The sequence below is a fragment of the Rhinolophus ferrumequinum genome, chromosome 10 (assembly GCF_004115265.2).
Source record: "Rhinolophus ferrumequinum isolate MPI-CBG mRhiFer1 chromosome 10, mRhiFer1_v1.p, whole genome shotgun sequence".
NCBI lineage: Eukaryota > Metazoa > Chordata > Mammalia > Chiroptera > Rhinolophidae > Rhinolophus > Rhinolophus ferrumequinum.
Window position 1 is genome coordinate 25,867,093 of NC_046293.1, and position 19,794 is coordinate 25,886,886.

General features: G+C 34.6%; 1 protein-coding gene across 1 annotated transcript; it reads right to left on the bottom strand.

The window, feature by feature from the left end:
* Nucleotides 1-7,071: 7,071 nt before the first annotated feature.
* On the bottom strand, nt 7,072-18,065 carry OLR1 (oxidized low density lipoprotein receptor 1). Its single transcript, XM_033117531.1, has 6 exons — nt 17,928-18,065; nt 15,274-15,375; nt 13,566-13,811; nt 9,785-9,924; nt 9,378-9,493; nt 7,072-9,092 (listed from the first exon to the last, which is right to left on the bottom strand). Exons 1-6 carry the CDS (start codon nt 18,007-18,009, stop codon nt 8,948-8,950), a joined length of 831 nt encoding a protein of 276 aa, XP_032973422.1. The 5' UTR covers nt 18,010-18,065; the 3' UTR covers nt 7,072-8,947.
* Nucleotides 18,066-19,794: the final 1,729 nt, after the last annotated feature.

The window sequence follows — 19,794 nt, forward strand, 5'->3', positions numbered from 1 at the left end:
TTGGTCTCATTTGTTTGCTTTTGCATTTGTTTACCTTGCTCAAGGGGACATATCCAAAAAAGTATTACTCAGAATGATGCTTATTTCCTGTGTGTGTGTTTTTTTTTAGAAGTTTTATGGCTTCAGGCCTTACATTTAAGTCTTTAGACCCATTTTGAGTTTATTTTTGTATATGGTATAAGACAGTGGTCCACTTTCATTTTTTTGCATGTTCTTGTATCTATCCAGTTTCCCAACACGACTTGTTGAAGAGATTGTTGTTACTCCAGTGTATATTTTTACCTCTTCTGTCATAGATTAGTGACCATATAAGCAAGGGTTTATTTCTGGGCTCTCTTTCTATTCCATTGATCTATGTGTCCGTTTTTGTGCCAGTCCAGTACTGTTTTTATTATTATAGTGTTGTAGTATAGTCTGAGATCAGGGACCATGCTACCTCCTCCAAAGAAGACATACAGATAGCCAACAGACATGAAAAGGTGCTCAACATCACTAATCATCAGAAAAATGCAAATGAAAACCACAACAAGATACCACCTCACACTAGTCAGAATGGCTATTATCAAAAAGTCAAAAAGCAAATGTGTTGGCAAGGCTGTGGAGAAAAGGGAACCCTTGTGCACTGTTGGTGGGCCTGCGAACTGGTACAGCCTCTATGAAAAACAGTATGGAGGTTCCTCAAAAAAGCTAAAAATAGTTATACCATCTGACCCAGCAGTTCCACTTCTGGGTATTTATCCAAAGAACACAAAAACACTAATTTGCAAAGGTCTGTACACACCTATATTCATTGCGGCATTATTTACAATAGCCAAGATATGGAAGCAACCTAGGTGTCCATGGATAGATGAATGGATAAAGGAGATGTGGTATATATACACAAGAGAATATTACACATCAATAAAAAAGAAGGAAATCTTGCCATTTGCAAAAACATGTATATATCTAGAGGGTATTATGCTGAGTGAAAGAAGTCAGGCAGAAAAAGACAAACACTGTATGGTTTCACTTATATGTGGAATATAAAAACAAATCTAAAGAAACAAACAAAACAAAAACAGAACTCATAGAAACAGAGACCAAAGGAAGAAAGTAGGAGGACGGGTGTAAAGGGGAAGAGGAATATAGTCAATAATATTGGGATAAGTCTCACACAGTAACAGATGATTATGAGAATTAGTGGGGTGATCACTTTGTAAGGTATAAAAGTGTCAAATCACTATATTGTACACCTGAAGTTAACATAACCAATATAAGATTGTATATCAACTCTACTTTAAACAAAATAATAATAATTAATTAATTAAAAACGAAAGAAAGAAAAAAAGATTTAGCAAAATCAGGCGAGAGTGAATGAGGTGATAGTGCCATCTGCTGCTTTGTATTAGAAATTTCAAGGCAAGTTAGAAGAAGTTAACCTATACTCACAAGAGAGTAAAAAAATTAAAGAGTTTCTGCAGCCTGGACCTGAATTACAATAACAATGTGATTTTTGCTCTACTTAAAGGCATCTCTATTTCTTCATTCCTAAGGAATTGTGGTTGTTAGGAGTTACCTTCTATTATGAGCAGCCATTGGATTCCTTCAATAATTAGCACATATGTTTATTTAATTTTTAATTTCTGCCACCTTAGCATAAATTCCAGAGGGCAGGGAACTTTGTTTTGTTCACTACTAATTCCCAGCATCAAGAGTAGTGCTTGCCCATTTTAAATGAATGAATAAAATAGCATATATGTAGCTGTTTTTAATTTGTTTATTTTCTTTCTCCACACTAGAGTATAAGAACCACGAGAATAGGCCTTATGTATATTCATTATTGTCCACCCTGTTAGCACTAAAGAGAAAAACCATACAAGAGAGAGTTGTTAAATGAATGAATGAACAAGAATAAAAAAAGGTGAAAATTTTTCTAATGCACGTCTCTTCGTCAAAGTAAATTAGAATAATTTGGAGATATCAAAATATCCTGATACTATTATTTTGGTATTTAAATTACTAATGTATATACAATAATGCATCACTTAACAACAGGGATACGTTCTGAGAAATGCTTCATTAGGCAATTTCTTCATTATGTGAACATTATAAAGTGCGCTGACACAACCCTAGCTGGTACAGCCTACTACACACCTAGGCTACCTGTTGCTCCTGGGCTACAAACCTGTACAGCATGTTACTGTACTGAATACTGTAGGCAAGTGTAACACAATGGTTAGACTTTGTGTATCTGAATATATCTGAAAATAGAAAAGGTACAGTAGAAATATGGTATAAAAGATTTTAAAGAAATGGTATATCTGCATGTATATGGCACTTGCCCTGAATGGAGGTTGCAGGATTGGAGGTTGCTCTGGGTGGGTGAGTGAGTGAGCAGTGAGTGAACGTGAAGGCCGAGGCCATTACTGTACACTACTTTATATAAACACTGTACACTGAGGCTACACTGCATTTATTAAAAATATTTTTCTTTCTTCAATAATAAATTAACTTTACTTACTATAAAATGTTATTTTAGAAAGTTTTTAATTGTTTTAACTTTTTGACTTTTGTGATGATGACACTTAGCTTAAAACACAAACACATTGTGCACTATATAAAAATATTTTCTCTCGTTATATCCTTATTATATGAGCTTTTTTCTATTTTTAATTTTTAAAAATTTTTCACCTTTTAAACTTTTTTGTTAAAACCTAAGACACAAACACACACATTAACCTCGCCCTACACAGGTTCAGGATCATCAATATCACTGTCTTCCATCTCTACATCTTGTCTGTCCCAGTAGGTCTTCAGGAGCAGTAACACACATGGAGCTGTCATCTCCTATAACAATACCTCCTTCTGAAATACATCTTGAAGGACCTGCCTGAGGCTCTTCTGAAGAGGTGTCACTCTTTTCAAAAATATTTCCAGTGGTTTGCTTCTTTTTTTTTTTTTTCCATCTTAGATTTGCTTGTAACAGATAATACACCATGAACAATGCTCTCTAGTAATGAAAACCTTTTGGAGTTAGGGTATATGTTTTCAAACTTTTTAAGAAGTTTGTTGGAGTCTGCAAAAGCTTCTGTTAAACACTTCACTCTGAATTTTTTGGAGGATTTTTCTCCTGTGGTTTCCTTTTCTCTTTCCTCTTCAGCCATGCATTCCTGTTCCAGTTCTAACAACTCCTTATTAGACAATGTCTCAGGAACCATGTCCAGCTCCTCAGTGTCATTCTCATCCACATCCAGGTTAAAATCATTTACCATTTCAATCAGTTGCAGCCTTGTTGATCTTTGCAGTTTCCTCATCTTTGGCAAATTCTTTGAAGTCATGGAGGAATCGCTTGAGTATCTTTGTATCTTTTTCCAGATGCCATTTATACAGTCCATGGTGACATCACCTCAAGCCTACGCAAGGTTTTTGATGCAGTCATAGATATGATCTTTCCAGAATTGCATCAGTATCTTCCTCAGTTGCAGCAATAGACTGGGCAAAGTTCTTCCTCAAGTAGTAGACCTTAAAAGTTGCCAAAATTCCTTGATACATTGGTTGGATCAAAGAGGTGGTGTTTAGAGGGAGAAACACTACTTTGATATTGTGAAAAAAATCACCAATAAAAGGAAGATTACAGGAGCATTATCAATAATAAGCAAAATCTTAAAAAGCATGCTATTCTACAAACCACTTCATTTTGCTGGCATAGCAATTCAAGAGGGCATCTTGGAAAAAGAGCTGGGCCATCCACAGCTTCTTATCGCTCCTGGAGTACACTGGCAGTGTGTGCTTATTAATAGGTTTGAAGACCCTGGGTTCTCACTGTGCTAGATCACAAAGGTTTCAATTTGTAGTCTGCAACATTGTCCCCAAGCAAGACTGTTATCCTGTCCTTATAAACCTTGAAACCTGGCATTTAGTTGGCTTTCTTATGGATGAAAGTTCTTTCAGACATCTGTTTCCAGGATAGGGAAGTTTCATCCATATTGAATATTTGATCTGGCAAGTACTTTTCTTCCACAATCAGTGTGTCTAGAGTTTGTAAAAATTTTTCAGCTGCCTTCACATCATAACTAGAGACTCACCCCTCACTTTCACATTATGTAATAAATAATAATTTTTGAATCATTTAAATCATCCAGAGCTAGCAGGAAATTCAACATTGTAGTTGGATCAAGACTTTCATTTCAATGTCACAAACAACTTTTTGCTTTGGCAGTCATCATCATGGTGCTGAGAGGGATACACTTCTGTGTCTGTTCTTCAATCCAGGTCATTAGAAGTTTCTAATGAGGATCTGATGAGGATCTGATATTAGCCATTCTCATTTCTTTTTCGTTTTGTTGCTTCCAAAGAAGCTGATCCTTTGACAACTTCTGTCATTTTGTTCTTATTCTTCAAGACTATAGCTACAGTGGGATGGGGCATGCCTGACTGGTCAACAATAACCATCACTGATTTTTTTATCTTTATAGTTCTTAATCACTTGTAATTTTGTTTCCAGGTCAATTGCTTGATGTGACCTCTTACAAAACAGTGGATTTTGTATGTTTAGGGGCCATGATGAACAAAACAACATGAGATTAATTCAAGCACAAACGAAAATGATGCAATCAAAAGACAAGGTAAACACAAGATGTACGAGCCTGCTGCCAGTGTAATGTGGCCCACAGTTTTACAGCAAACTCTTTTTTTTTATAAGTAGACATAGTTCACCCTAAAATAATTATAAAAATACAGTATAGTAAATGCATTAATCAGTAACAGAGTCATTTATTATCATTATCAAGTATTATGTACTGTACATAACTGTATGTGCCAAACTTTTGTACAACTGGCAGCGCAGTAGGTTTATTTACACCAGCACCACCACAAACATGTGAGTAATGCCTTGTGCTACAACTTTACAATGGCTATGATGTCACTAGGTGATAGGAGTTTTCAGCTTATTATAATCTTACGGGATCACCATGGTATATGTGGTTCGTGGTTGACTGAAACATTGTTATGCCACTCATGACTATAATCAGGTATTTTAAAATTATATATTAGGCATCCTACATCATTTCTAAAGCATAACACACATGCTTAATGAAATGGGAACAATATTTAGAAAAAGTTGCTTATTTAATTTTTAAAAAATGTTTGGAGTTTGTTGTAAATAAATAAAAGATTTGGTGTTATATAAGCATGCCTCAGAAAAGAGCTTAGCAAAGGCAGATGATTTGATGTTTATGAATATATTGAGATAGATTCCTGCTGTCAGTCTTATAGGATGCTTTATTGAACTTAAATTATTTATGTTATTATTGGATTTATTATTCTCTAAGAATAGAATTATCTGTCAGCTGTGCTCTTAACAGAGTAAAAGAACTGGGGAAGAGCTGAAGTACATGACCATTTACTGGAGTATAACATGGACCATTTAGCTTGAATGTGTTCTAACCAAGGACCAATTTAATAATTTTCAAGTCCACTTAGATTTTCATATGGCCCAGATATAAATCAAATGGCTAAAACTCCTAGTTAGAATTCAGAATTTCCCAATGTGCAAATGCTTATAACTGCTTAATCCTCCCTCATTTTAAACATTTGGAGATACTAAGATATAAAGTTCAGATATTTTTAATTTGCTCAGTTTGCTTGCTCAGATTTAAAAATTTGAACAATAAAATCAGGAAAACATACATGCCCTGTTCATGTTTCCAAATCAGAACAGCCTAAGTCTGTGAAATACTCTAAGGTAATCCAATATTTGAAATAATATTCAGTTATGTACTGTCTAATCCAATACTAAACTAAATACCTTGCAGAGCCCTAATAAACTCAGAAAACCTCTATCTAAGAAACTGAAAAAATATTGAATGATACTTTCTATGTTAAGGAAAGAAGCGCCAAGTCAGGGTGCCTTCCACAGCACACTATTTCAACAACGACAAAAGAATTCCAAGCAATGTTTACAAATACAATTAAACTTAAGAAGATCACTGAGTTATTTAGTCAATTTTCTGTAAAAGGTTAAGAACCTATTGTCAAAAACAGAAACACTTGTGGGACCTTATAAGACAGGGGAAAAAAAATGAAGTAATAGCATAAATAGCTAACATTTTTTGAACTCTTATCAAAAGCTAGGCACTATGTGAAGTAGTCTATAAACATTATGCCAGTAAATCCTCAAATATCTATTAGATATCAAATATCTATCTAAATATCTATTAGAACTACTAGATATGATATGAGGATCTATGAGTTACTAGTGTTATTCTTATTTTTCAATTAAGAAAATCAAGGTAATAAGATGTTAAGTAACTTGCCTTAGATAACAGAGAGCGTAATAGACTGAGATTTGAACTCAGGTAGTCCAAATTCAGAGTTCTGGTGCATTTCTTTAATGCGAAATGAACATGGCATAAGCAATACATTATTTACATCAGGGATCAGCAAACTTTCTCTGCAAAGGATGAGGTAGCAAATAATTCAGACTTTATGGATCACTTATAATCTCTGCTGCACATTTTCTTTTCAACAGCACATTAAAAATGTAAAAAACAGTCTTAGCTTTCAGGACATATATAAATAGGCTTCAGGCCAAAAGCTGTGGTTGTAGCCTTGATTTAAACAATAACAAGAATAAGAACATTTATGTGGTTAAGATCAACCAGCAGCATATAAACTGAGACAGAGAGAGAGAGAGAGAGAGAGAGAGAGAGAGAGAGAGTCCCCAAAATAGATCAGATTAGGGCATCTGTCTCTGAGCCTAAGGTTTAGGAAGATAAGTCACCAATATCTGTAAGAATGGGAGACAGAAATAGGAAAGGTTACTGGACAATGACTCATAGGTACTGTCAGCTTGGCTAAAGAAGATAGTTCTGTCATCAAGTCTGAAATAGAAACTATACCAGACACAGAGGCAAGAAATTAATCTTCCACCCTTGGACTAGAATTTTTTCCAGGGATTTTTTTCAGCTGAGCATGTCTTTGTTCAGAGTTCTCAGTAGCTCCCACAGAAAGAGGAACTTAGATAACTGATTACGAAACCTTGTCTTGGACTTTTGCTTAAAGCTAAGATGAAGTAACAAGGACTGGATTTACCTTCCAATTGGACAGAAACAAAATCAAACAAAATATATAAAGCAAGAATTAAAAAACAAACACTAGATATAAAACAACAAAAGACAATAATTCATGCAAATTAAAATGACAATAGTACACCACTACATGCCTATCAGAATGGTTAAAATTACAAAACTGACCATACCAAGTGTAGACAAAGATGAGGTAGAATTGGAACATTTATGCACTGCTGGTAGGAATGTAAAATGGTCAAACTTTGGAAAACAGTTTGGCATTTTCTTAAGTAGCTAAATGTACACCTACAGAATGATCTAGACATTACACTCTTAAATATTTACCCAAGAGAAGAAAAATCCTATGACGATACAAAGAGTTGTACGTGAATGTTCGTAGCAGCTTTATTTATAATGGCTCTTTTCAAGAACCCAAATCGTATCAACAGGTAAATGGATAAAAAAAAGTGTGGTATAAACATAACAATACTCAACATTTTAAAATAATGAGAAATTGATACAAATAACAAGATGGATGAATCTCAAAATAACTATGTTAAGTGAAAGAAACTAGATGAAAAGAAAAGAAAAAATGCATACTGTGTGATTTCATTCATATAAAATGCTACAAAATGCAAACTGAAAGCAGATTGGTGGTTGTCTAGGGAGAAGGTACTGGGGAGAGGCATGATGAAACTTAAAGATGATGGATATGTTCGCTATCCTGATTGTGGTGAAAATTTGAAGAGAACATATGTGAAATCTTATTGATTGTACACTTTAAATATGTTCAGTTTATTATGTTAATTATACTTTAATACAGCTATTAATAAAAGAAAATATCTCTTGTCTTCCTACAGATGATACAATTTTATTTTTTTTAAAAAATAAGATTGGTGCTAGATCATGTGAAACAAAATAGAAAGGCTTCCTTTGAAGGAAGGTAGAAAAGGGGTAGAAGCACTGAAAATAGAAGGAATATTCCTAATTCCATCTGTTTCTATCTAGCAATATTTCCATACCTGGCTCAGTTTGTTCTAGAATTGAGTGTAATTATTTTTTTGGTCCTGTATGTTTCTGCATTATAGCATAACATAACAAAATTGAGAAGAGGTCACCTATAAAAGGTATGTACTTTAGGGGGAAAAAATCAACTATTTTTCCCTCTGAGCCATTCACCCCATGAATCTAACACTGTTTGGAAGAATTAAAGGTATTAAGCTGTCCTTTGTTAGAGAAAAGATGAATAACTCATTCAGGAACTGATACTTAATTATAGACTAATTCACTTCTTGAGACATCTCAATTGCCCCAAAATGTGAGGGTATGGTGTGTGTGTGTGTGTGTGTGTGTGTGTGTGTCTGTGTTACACGTGTAAAGGATGGAGTCTGGAGAGAGACAACAATTTCAAAGACTAACAATTGGTAGCTTTTAACGTTGAGAATGCAAGTTTCTTGATTCCAGTATGAACTTTCCCTTTTTTATTTCTTCATGTGCTCTGTTTCCCATGCATGTTTCCCCTTTTTTGCCCTCTGCATGCAGTTGGGCAAGTTCTCTAGGTTCTATCTTCTATGCAGTTTTAAGGGAGTGAGGGGACTGAGGTAGAGAGGGTTCCCAATGCTTGGAGAGGAGCAAAATGTTGTAATTTAAAAGGGAAAAGGATCAAAGGCTGGCTGGGAAGCTTGGGACAAGCTAGGTGAAAAAATGTAAACAGACAGAATCAAAACTTTTGACATAACGGTGTCAGGCAGCTAGAACCCCAGTTTCTGCTAAGGAGTTCGCAGTCAGGTAATATCAGTTCTCAGGGCTCTCACAATTTGCACCTAAGTGAGGAAGAATAGCTTAAATTCCAGAAGAGAATTCAAAGATCGGCTCCTCTATTTTTCCCAGAGCAATCAAATTCACTGTGCTCTCAGTAGAGTCGCCTTCTTTTGACATATACTGAATGCATTCAAAATGCAGTTTTCGGCAAAAACAGCTCCCCTTTGTATATATGCACAGGTGCCTGAGGGATACTTCTGGAAAACAGCTCCCTGGAGTCTAAACCTGCATGTGGGGAGAAAAAAATAACAGATTTATTGCCACCTGCCTTGCGTAAGGATTTTAGCTTTGTCTTAAAATTTCAAATCAGTGATGACTGTGGGAAAGAAAACCCAAGACAAGGGCAAGCCCCTGTGTGAGACGTTTGTGAAAGAGACTCTCAGGAATTCCCTCAAGTTTCTCTCTGGCAAGAAGAGGACATTGTGTGGAATGCTGCAATAATTTCACTAACAGATTCAGCAAAGTATAGGACACTCACAAGTGGGACATCAAAAAGAATAGGAATCTTACACATGGGACATCAAAGGAGAACCATCCTCCCAGAGCCATGCGTAGCTGGGGTTCCTCTGAGACAACCCTGTCCAGAACGGGAAATTGGAATGGGCGCTGGCTTGCTTGATGAATTCCTGTGGGGAGTAACATTTCTGAGTTGTGGTGGCGTCAATGTAGTCGTTTCAGTAAGATTCACAAAACCAAAAGAACCCAAAGAGATCTCTTACACCCCTCAATGGTTACGCAGAAATGTTTACTGAAGCCTCCATAACTTGGCCATCAAAGGTCATGCATATAATTAGTGGCTCAGCTAAGCTACAAAACAGGTATTCTGACTCTCAAGAGTTCCTCTACAGACAACCTAAACCTGATTTATTTCCCTCTAAGCCAATATTCCAGCCTAATACACAGCCATAAAAACTCACCAGGTCATCTGTGCTATTAATTTTCAGCATCTGGGCATCCAAAGACAAGCAGTTCTCTTGACTTCTTTCCCAATTAAATGAGCTGGAGGAAAAACGGTAACAGTGTTCTTCATGCCAGAGCCAGTCTTGCGGACAAGGACCTAGGAAGTGTAGCATGTCTAATGAGTGAATTATGCCTGAGTAAGACTATTTCTAGAATTCTTAGATCAATTCTTCCCTCAGGACTCTCACAGGTATACCACCTCTTCTTAATCAGAATGAAACCCAGACTCTGCAAATACTGCCATAGCCTCTGAGCATTTATTTTTCCAGTTTTTTGGAGAAAAAGAAAAAGCATTCTGATTTTAGTAAACTAAATTTAAAAGCAAAGCGGTTAAAAAGCATGGCTTGAGCTGGGATGTAATTTTAGAATCTGATCTATTTTTTAAAGTGAAGTTTGAAATAATGGAAGTTAGGGGAATGTTGACTTAATAGCCATTTGGCTATTATTTTATTAAAAAGATATGCTTATGTGTTTTAGAATGTCAGATCTTTAAATAATGGATTTAGACTTCACTAGCATGCCTCCTGATTTTAGACACATGTTGTATGTGTAGTAGCCACATGTGGGTCATGAGTACTTGAATTGTGTCAGGTCTGCATTAACTCGACACGCATCTGTTTGAAAATTTAGTATGAAAATGAGAAAGTAAAATATCCCATTAATAATTTTCATGTTGATTAGTGTTGAAAAAATATTTCAAATATATTGGGTTAAATAAAATGTTATTAAAATTAACTTCATGCTTCTTTTTCATTTTTAATGCTGCATATGCGGCAACTATATTTCTTTTGGACAGAGATGTTCTAGGCAGAACAGCATATTGATCCAAAGTGAGCATCTCAATTTCAATAAGATTTCAGAAAATAGGGAGTTTTCAGTAGCAAAATTTCTAGGCAGTTCAAAAAACCAAACTGAGGGCTTAAGCAATAGGCAAAATATGCCAATGGCTATATATTTATGGATATTTTAAAGAACCCTCAAATCCTCCTGCTCATCATCATCATCTTCATCGTGATCACCTCTTCCGTGTGTTAGTAACACTTGGAATTTCTTTCATAAGAAACAGAGCCTTTCGGTCTATGTTACCATGTTTCCCCGAAAATAAGATCTAGCCGGATCATCAGCTCTAATGTGTCTTTTGGAGCAAAAATTAACATAAGATTCCGTCTTATTTTACTATCATAACATAATATCAGGTCTTTAATATAATATAATGTAGTATAGTATAGTATAATATAATATAATATAATATAACTTTATAATATAATATAATGTAATGTAATGTAATGTAATATAATATATTCTAATATAATACTGGGTCTTATATTAATTTTTGCTCCAAAACACATTAGAGCTGATTGTCTAGCTAGGTCTTATTTTCGGGGAAACACGGTATGACCAAAAATATAAAATAAAATCCTTGAGAAAGATAACATTTTAATTTGAATTTTTATTGTGGCATAAAATCATTAGATAATTTTATAAGACTAGTACTTATCAGAGAGGAGAAAGTAGGAGGGTGCTGAACTGTGGAAGAAGAAAGTGAACGAGAAAGGGAATACAAAAAGCCAGGTTGAAAGCAATGAAAGCAAGTATTTACTTCTTAATTTTCCTAGTCCCATCATTTTATGAAAAAGGAAAGAATGTATTGGTTTTCGTGGACTAAAGGGCAGTCTAGGTAGGTTTTCCAAGCTATGACAAAGCGAGAAAAACAAATCTCAAAATATGATATTCAAACCACCTCTATTTATTTTAATTATTATTTTTACTTAACAAACACAAATATTGTTATGTGCCAAAACTGTTGACAATACTTTACATATATTAACTCATCTAATCCTCAAATGAATGCAAGATAAGTTGCATTCATTTTCTTTTTTTGACAGGTAGAGAAAATGGGAATTAGAACCTAGGCAGTCTAACTTTAGCATCTGTGTGTTTAATCCCTACATCACATTACCTCCAAAACTCTGAGTTCTAGTTGATTGAGGAAATATTTCTTGGTGACCATCAAGACATTTTGATACAGAATCTTGGGATAAAGCTGGAATCTACCATTTTAAACAAGTGACTTGGGTGATAATTTTGTACACTAAAGGTTGAGAACCACCACCAATTCCGAGGCTAACGGTAAAGTATGTTACTGTGAAGACCCTGAGTCTTGAGTTTTCTAGCTGGATGACCTCAAGCAAACCACATATGGTAACTTCTCAGTCTCTCCCTCTTCATATATACACCAAGGACCACAGATTTGTTAGTAAGAAAGATAAAACTTGTCTCAAACTTGAGAAAACTGGCACTTTTTTCCATATGGTGTTTTATTTTTAATGTTTTTGAGAATCTTCTCAAACCTGCTTGACGAAAAGCAGTACTTTATTTGGTATCAATACTAATTGGCCTTTATCTGACACTGTCAAGGAATGGAACATGTTACATAGTATATCTGCCAGTGAAAAACATATCACTTACTACTTTTAATTAGTTATCCATGCCTAGCATTTCTGGGAGATGGTTCTGAAATGATATGCATTTAATTCCATACAACTGATAAAAACAAAACTGTTTTATGGCCCCACCTGTGAAATAAACCATTGGCTGGTATGTAGCTATGTCTACTTATATAAACATTCTTATCCTGGATATACTATTCCACTTATATTAGCAATTTAGAAAAACCCTGTAAATATTAAAAGGATTTATAAACTGTATAACTTTATACAAAATTGCTTATCATTATTATCATCATTTAACTTATCTGAGTTTCAATTTTTTTCATCTATAAAATAAAGGGATTTGTGGTTATCTGTGAACTGTTAGTGTATAATATTTATTCAAAGAAGTTACATGGTTGAGATTAAGTGAGCCATACAAAAAACTGGAGAAATTTCTGCTTATTAGTGATAGTTAGCTAGTAATGCTTAGAACAGGAGTCATTCATTATGAACAAGGAAGCAATGTACTCCATTTCACCTCTAACTCTCCTTATGACTAAAAGCATATGCCTGATTTAATTACACACTGTAGGAAAACTAAATAATACAGATAACATCTGTAATAACATCAGACTTCACATTACCCTCTCCTCTTATAGATGCTACTATTTCTACCTACCTCTTAGAGCATGAGTCCATTAGACAGCTGAGGTCAACTTAATTCTTCTCACAATAAACTGACTTCCTGGGTCCCCCATATTTTTGTCTGATCAGAAGTATTTACCTAACACTTCCAAGCCAGTCTACCTTCATTTGATTCAATTTAAATTGATGTAGTATACATCTAGAAATAGTGCTATAGAATAAAGCTAATGTAGAGGTAGATGTTCCAAGGACAAAGGAGACCCCTTCGGAAAAGAAATTAATGATTAAGATACATTGGAATGGAAAGAGATAAGAACATCTATGGCAAGGGGTGAGGATGGGACGGTTATTCCAGAAAAAAGATCTCAAAACTAGATTTTTTTTAAAAAAAGAAGGTGCTTATAAGGAAGGAAAACTTAAATCCACCAAAAGTGGGCTTAACTAAATCAGATGTCTCAAGAATTTGGCAGAGGATAGGGTTGGGATGACAGAAATAGAGAACTTCTGGTGTAGAACATTATAAAATGATGTTATAACATTATATAAATAATGATACCCATATCAGTATGCCAATTTTTGTGTCTAGAGATATTTCTAAAAAAGAGTTAAGATTAAACAGGGAAGTTTCCACTACCTCTCTTCACTCCTCCCTCCCCTATACCTGAAAAATTTGCTGCTTTCTTCAGAGCTTCTTGAAGATTCAGGTTCTGGTAATGGAGTTCCATTTGTTCTTTGGATTTCTCTTCCAGCTTCTGGGCAAGGGTTTCTATCATTTCCTTGAGTTCACTTTGTAACTCCTGGGAAGTTCTTTCCTCCTGCTTCTGGGCTAAACTCTGTCCCTCCCGTATATTTTCCTGGTGAGTCAGGTTTGCTTGCTGTTGCTTTAGAAGATCAGACACCTGGGATACTAAATCATAGTTGAATTAAGACTTCATTTCCAATCCCCAATAAAAATCCCTCTAATGGATTTTGAAGAAATCAAAGAACTGAATCAAATAATCTGACAACAGATAAACTGCTAACAGATAAACAGAAAATGACCCGTGTTTACTCAGAAATTATGGATTTGAAAGTGTTTTGGTGTTCCTGCAATATATTTTTTTTAATATTAGGAACTGTCACGGACACTTGTGATTAAAGTTATCAAGATTTTACTTGTTACTGAGAGTCACACACAAGTTAAAAATAATCCCAAGCTAAGTATCAGTAACATAAATAAAATATAGATAAACTAAAATAGTCACCAACCGGACTCAGTGACTATTAGTAAGAATGTCATTAATGATTTTCTCTATTTGTGTTTTCATTCATCTGTGTCTCTGTGTCTCCTACCCTTTCAGACTTTCTAATTTTATTTAAGAACTGTGATTCTCACCACTTTTTTGAGACACCCTCCCACAGAATTATTTTAAGTTACTCTGTCACAAGTCATAAGAGTCTCAAAACTTTTTCTTTTTTTTTTGTTTGGCCACAGCACGTTTTAAGAAGGATGAAGATGCAATGAATGTTGTGAAATCAAGCAGGCAACAAATGTTAATGCTCAAATGTCTCTGTTCTAGAAGCTTGATGGTTCAAATACGTAGCAAACACCTTGCCTTGAAGGCCAGATTTAACCGTGTTATAAAGTGATCAAAGCCTCAGAGAAAGACTCTCCAATAGTCACTAATCACTTCTCCCAATCATTAGGAAAGGGCTTAGTGTTTACCAATTGAATAAATAAATGGTTTGCGACCTTAAACAATTGAAAAACAAATAGCACTTTAAAGGCCTTAACCTGAATTCTAAATAGCAGAAATAACTCAGATCTACAACCTAAATACACAGGCTGTTTAAATAGACGATCAACACCATCTCTTCTCCTTGGCCACTCTCATCCTTCTTTTCACTTCTTTTACTCTCAGCATCCTCTCTTTCCTAAATGGCCATCCTATAAATTTGAAGTACATTTTGTTTTAAATATTTTATTTATTAAGACTGTATTTCTGGTTCTTAGCTTTAAATTGGTATTTAATCATCTCTATTAACTCAACTAAACTAAACAACATTTCCTTTACTCTTGGGTCTCTCAGGTGACCTTGTAATAAGCAACTTCAAATTAGTTTCTTCCTCATTATTCTAGGGATTACATAGGCTCTACCCATGAAGTTATGAAAACAAATCAAAACAAAAATCTACCATTCATAATCTTCATTCTATGCCACAGTCAATCGAGAGACAAGCAAAATATACCCAGTCAGATTCCTACTCATTCTAAAAAGAGTTTGCTTAAAATGTGTCTAAATCAAGGTTGTTTATAGGTGTTCTGAAACCAATTCACAAACGATGTTCATTTCCACCCCCCTCCATCATTTCCCTGTGTCAGCACTTACATTGCATTATCAGAATTATGATGGTCACCAGTAAACCCAGGCAAAGGATGCCCAGAGTCACAGCCACAGGGCACCAGCACCGAGAAGAAAGAAAATGAAGACCTAGAGTACCAGAGGACAGAATTAGACAAATAAGGTGGAGTAATCAAACAATTCTTTGGCTCTTGTCTGTACCTGGTATGTTGCATTACTTACTTCTATTCCTCCCAAGGACTATGCAAGTAATGCATTATCCATATTTACAGATGAAAAATATGGACAATTAAAGAATTTAAGTAATTTACACAATTGACATAATGTAAGGCCAGGATTCTATGCCAGATACTTGATTCTAAGTATCTGCTTCTAAAGTTTATACTTTGTCTACTCCCCACCACAACGACTCTTCAAGAAATTCTCAGTCCAACTTGGTTGGATCAACTTCATCCACAGGGCAGAGAGCCTGATGTTTTTAATACAGTGTACACACACACACACACACACACACACACACACAAACAGGGTGTTTTATAAGTAACATACCATAAATGAATGTCAGATGTCAAGCAAATACACTTTAGTCAGTTACTAAACTGAGATCGCCTCCAAAAATTACAATATAACTGTGTGCTATTCAACTTTTATTCCACTAAAATTGTATCTTGGAACTGGGGTTATTGACCAAAGAAAACTAAAAATGAGACCTCAACATTCACTTGACTCATATTAATGTCATGTTCTATACTTACACCATTTCTGGCCCTGTTGTTACAGAAAAAAATTCACCATTAATATAGAAGCAAATAATTATGTAGCTCTCAGGTGTATGTATGTCTAATTATGTGTTCCACCACTTAAAAAACACAGATACTTTGGTTCAGCAGGAAAGCATCTCATATAATGTATCTGGATTCCTCATCTTGTAAGAAAAACAAATAAGGCACTGATAATGTTATCCTGTATATGCAAACGAGGAAACTGAAAAGTTCAGTGACTTCCTAAGTTCACATAGATGTTAAAATCCCAGCATAGGTCTTTAATCCAATTGTTAGTAGCTGCATGACTTAGAACATTACATCACTCAATATCCAGTGTGAATGTATAACGATCTAAATCAATCAATGGTCAAAAATATTCACAGAATTCTTATGTCTCAAAAGCACTTCTGTTAGGCTCTGCAGGTGATACAAACAAAATAGAAATTTTGACAGGAAGGAATATGGTTCATTTACTGATTCAAAGTTATTAAGCTCTTCGATGTGTGTGGCAAGTTGGCAGAGAAGAAGTGGAAGATATCTGTGTCTTGTGCCAAGAATTGCCTAATCCTATCCTCCGGGGCAAATATCCGTGTAAATCTTTCAACCAACATTTCCCTTCGTCAGTATCTATATTCCGTAGAAGTAGATACTGTAGGCGATCAAGTATGTTCACCACATGAGTGATGAAACTCCTGAATTTTTAAAAGAAAGTCACAGGATCCGCACCTGTGCAGGAAAGGCACACACTCCCACTTTCTATAGGCCACACTTTGTTCTGTCTTCTTAGTAAGTAGAGATCATTCATCCAACCCCTACTCCTACTAGTAGTTTTCAAATCAAAAAGTAATTGGATTTTATGCAGCATGTGACTATTCTAATCAGATTCTAAGGGAATTAAGTTCATAATTGTAGTAAAAGTCAGGCACTCAGTATTACTACATGAATAATAAATGAATGAATAAGCAAATGACTATGGTTAACATGTAGGTCTACCCATAAATGCCAGTATTATTTTCATACCAAGTTAAGGTCATCAGATCAAATGTTAAATCATTCCATGTTCACACTTACTTTTACTACTGACAGAAATTTCTGTTTTGCTTGTGGAAACATGACTTGGAATTTCTTTATCCAAATTCTTAACAACATTTGTATGACTTCCCCTCTTTATATTTTGTTTCTTTCTCTCAGAATGAATGTAATATGAAAGTCAATTTATTCAGATTGTCAAATTGGGATTATGAATTAATTTATACTTAAGCAATTTAACTTACTGTGCATATCAAATTAGAATTTTTCAAAGCAGTGGTATACAATAAAACATAATTTATGCTAAACCATACTGAATATTATTTAATCTGCTTAGGATAATTCATAAAATATTATCTAGTTTTTGCAATATCTTGGACACCATTATAAAAGTTATCATTGTATACACTGGGTGAATTCAATATTTTCTGAACCTTCTGATGGATTGGATTCTGGATAAATGGGAGTTTGAGATACAATCCTACCTCTACTACTTATAAGCTATATAAAAATGGATAATTCAGTTAAACCACCTGCTTCCAGCTAGTTTTCTAGAAAAGAGAGATAATAGCAGTCCTAATCACAAGGTGTGAAGAGTCAGAGAAATAATGAATGTAGTGAATAGCATAGAACATAGCCTATAGTAAATGTTCAATAAAAGTTATTATCGTCTACTACATCATCATTCATACCAAGTTATTTCATTCTTCTTCTTCATCATCATTAACATTATATCCAACATGATTTTCTTTTAAATAAAAGTTATTAATTCTATAATATTTTCCCATACTCATGTGTTTTGACTGTCTAATCCTATGTTCAGTTAACTTACATTTTTTAATTAATCTAGGGAATCTGCCCATGTACACATTCACCCTTTCCTAGTACCTTTGGCTGTCTCTCCATTTGGCTTATGATCAGGTTGATCCTTCATAGTCTTGCTCTTGAGATCATCAAAAGTCTCTTCCATAGTCTCATTCCATGAATGAGAAAGTGAAGCAGTCAAGGACTTCTACAAAGTAAAAATGTGTGAGCTCTTGCTAGAGTGTTTAAATAGCTACTGCTATCTAATAGAATGACTCAGTCATTGGTAGGAGGAAGGAGAGGCTTTGCTTCATATTTACTGACGCAAATTCTTTGGTTATGTCTATTGCAGGTAGGGATGATTCTGACAGTATTTCAGGATATTTCACTAAATAATTTATGAAAAGGAAAGCTGTACTTTCCATGAGAGTTTGAAGAGAGGAATTTGTACACAATTTTCAGATAAGGAAGTGAAACTCAAAAGGATAAGTCACACTAAATTTGAGGGAATATATGCATTTAGACCAGATTATTTGATTCCAATGTCTGTATTATTTGTTTATTTCACTGTAGCAGACTATCTCCATACTGTGCCTTTCAAAAGTTGCACATTTCCCTTTTTAATTTTGACTGTTTTAATTAGCAATAGACTTAGGAATTTTAGGGTTTAATCTCTAGCCACGGTGACCTAAGTAATTTTAGAACTTAATACGTGTTCTAATCATATAGGGGCCGTATAGCATAGCAGCACAGAAAACTTTGGATCCAGATGGAGCTAGTTTCAAATCTTTCCTTTGCTAGTCCCTTGATCTATAATCTTGGGGAATTACTTGACACTCTGAACCTACGTCTTTGTCTGTAAACTGAGACATTATACTGTCCACTTCATAATGTTAATATTGTTGTTACGGGACTCAAATGAGATATTCAGTAAAAATGCTTAGCTTTGTACTTCAAACATAATAAGAACGCAATAAATGATAGTTCTTAATATTCATAGTACTAACCAGTACAGTTGAATTGCCTGTCAAAGAATTTCATTCTATGTATGGTCGACTTGAGTCACAAAGATTCTTCAGTGGACTATATGTATTCATTGATAGAATTCGTACCTATTTTCCCTTCACAACTTACTAACCATAAAATAAACATCTCTTTATAGTTATATATGCTTTTGGAAAAAAGTCCTTATCTATTAGAGATTTGTTCTGAAGTATTTATGGGAAAAATGATAGGCTATCTGGGATTAACTTTAACCTAAACCAGGAAAAAAAATAAAAGGAGACACATAAAATAACATTGGAGAAAATATAGAAATAAATAAAATACCTAGGATAGTAAACAAAAATTACCAATATTGACAACCTAATTAGGACTTTATTTCCTTCCTTCTCCTTAGGTTTGTTTTGTATTCTTTTTTTTCCGTGTAGAGTATCTGAGACCAAGTTGAAAATAGTTTATCGTCATTTAAAGTTTTACTCTATGACACGCTTCATACACAATAAAAGCTTAGCATGTAGCAAATATATCTTAGCCAGATCAGCTTGTAACTAAGCTTACCTTTATCCTTCAAGCCCCATCCCATTTCCATTGACTGTGCCAGGAAACAAAATTGGATCCATTTCTTAATTCAACATGGTGACTTTCAGTTCACATAAATAAAATCTCAGGAAAGTTTTTAACAATGATTTAATAAATACTGAAATTATATCACAATGAAGAAGACACCTTATTCCCCACAATGACTCAGTTATTTCACATCAATACACTAGTAGGTTAAGATAAGACATACAAATACACTTGTTGATGAAATGGACATGACACATATTTCTTGTGTGCACATCACATCCTAGTAACTTTTATGGGTTGTCCTGAGAAGAAGTTTCTCAGAAGGAAGGATATATGTGACTATGTAGTTAAAACACCCAAAGATTCGCACAGCACCAAGAAC

Excerpts from the sequence above, each read along its gene's own strand:
- OLR1 (XM_033117531.1), bottom strand. The coding sequence starts at position 18,009 with ATGGAAGAGACTTTTGATGATCTCAAGAGCAAGACTATGAAGGATCAA. Across the intron at positions 15,376-17,927 it reads AAATGGAGAGACAGCCAAAG|GTCTTCATTTTCTTTCTTCT; the intron begins GTACTAGGAAAG and ends CTGGTACTCTAG. Across the intron at positions 9,093-9,377 it reads TCTCCTTTGATGTCCCATGT|GTTTAGACTCCAGGGAGCTG; the intron begins GTAAGATTCCTA and ends CCCCACATGCAG.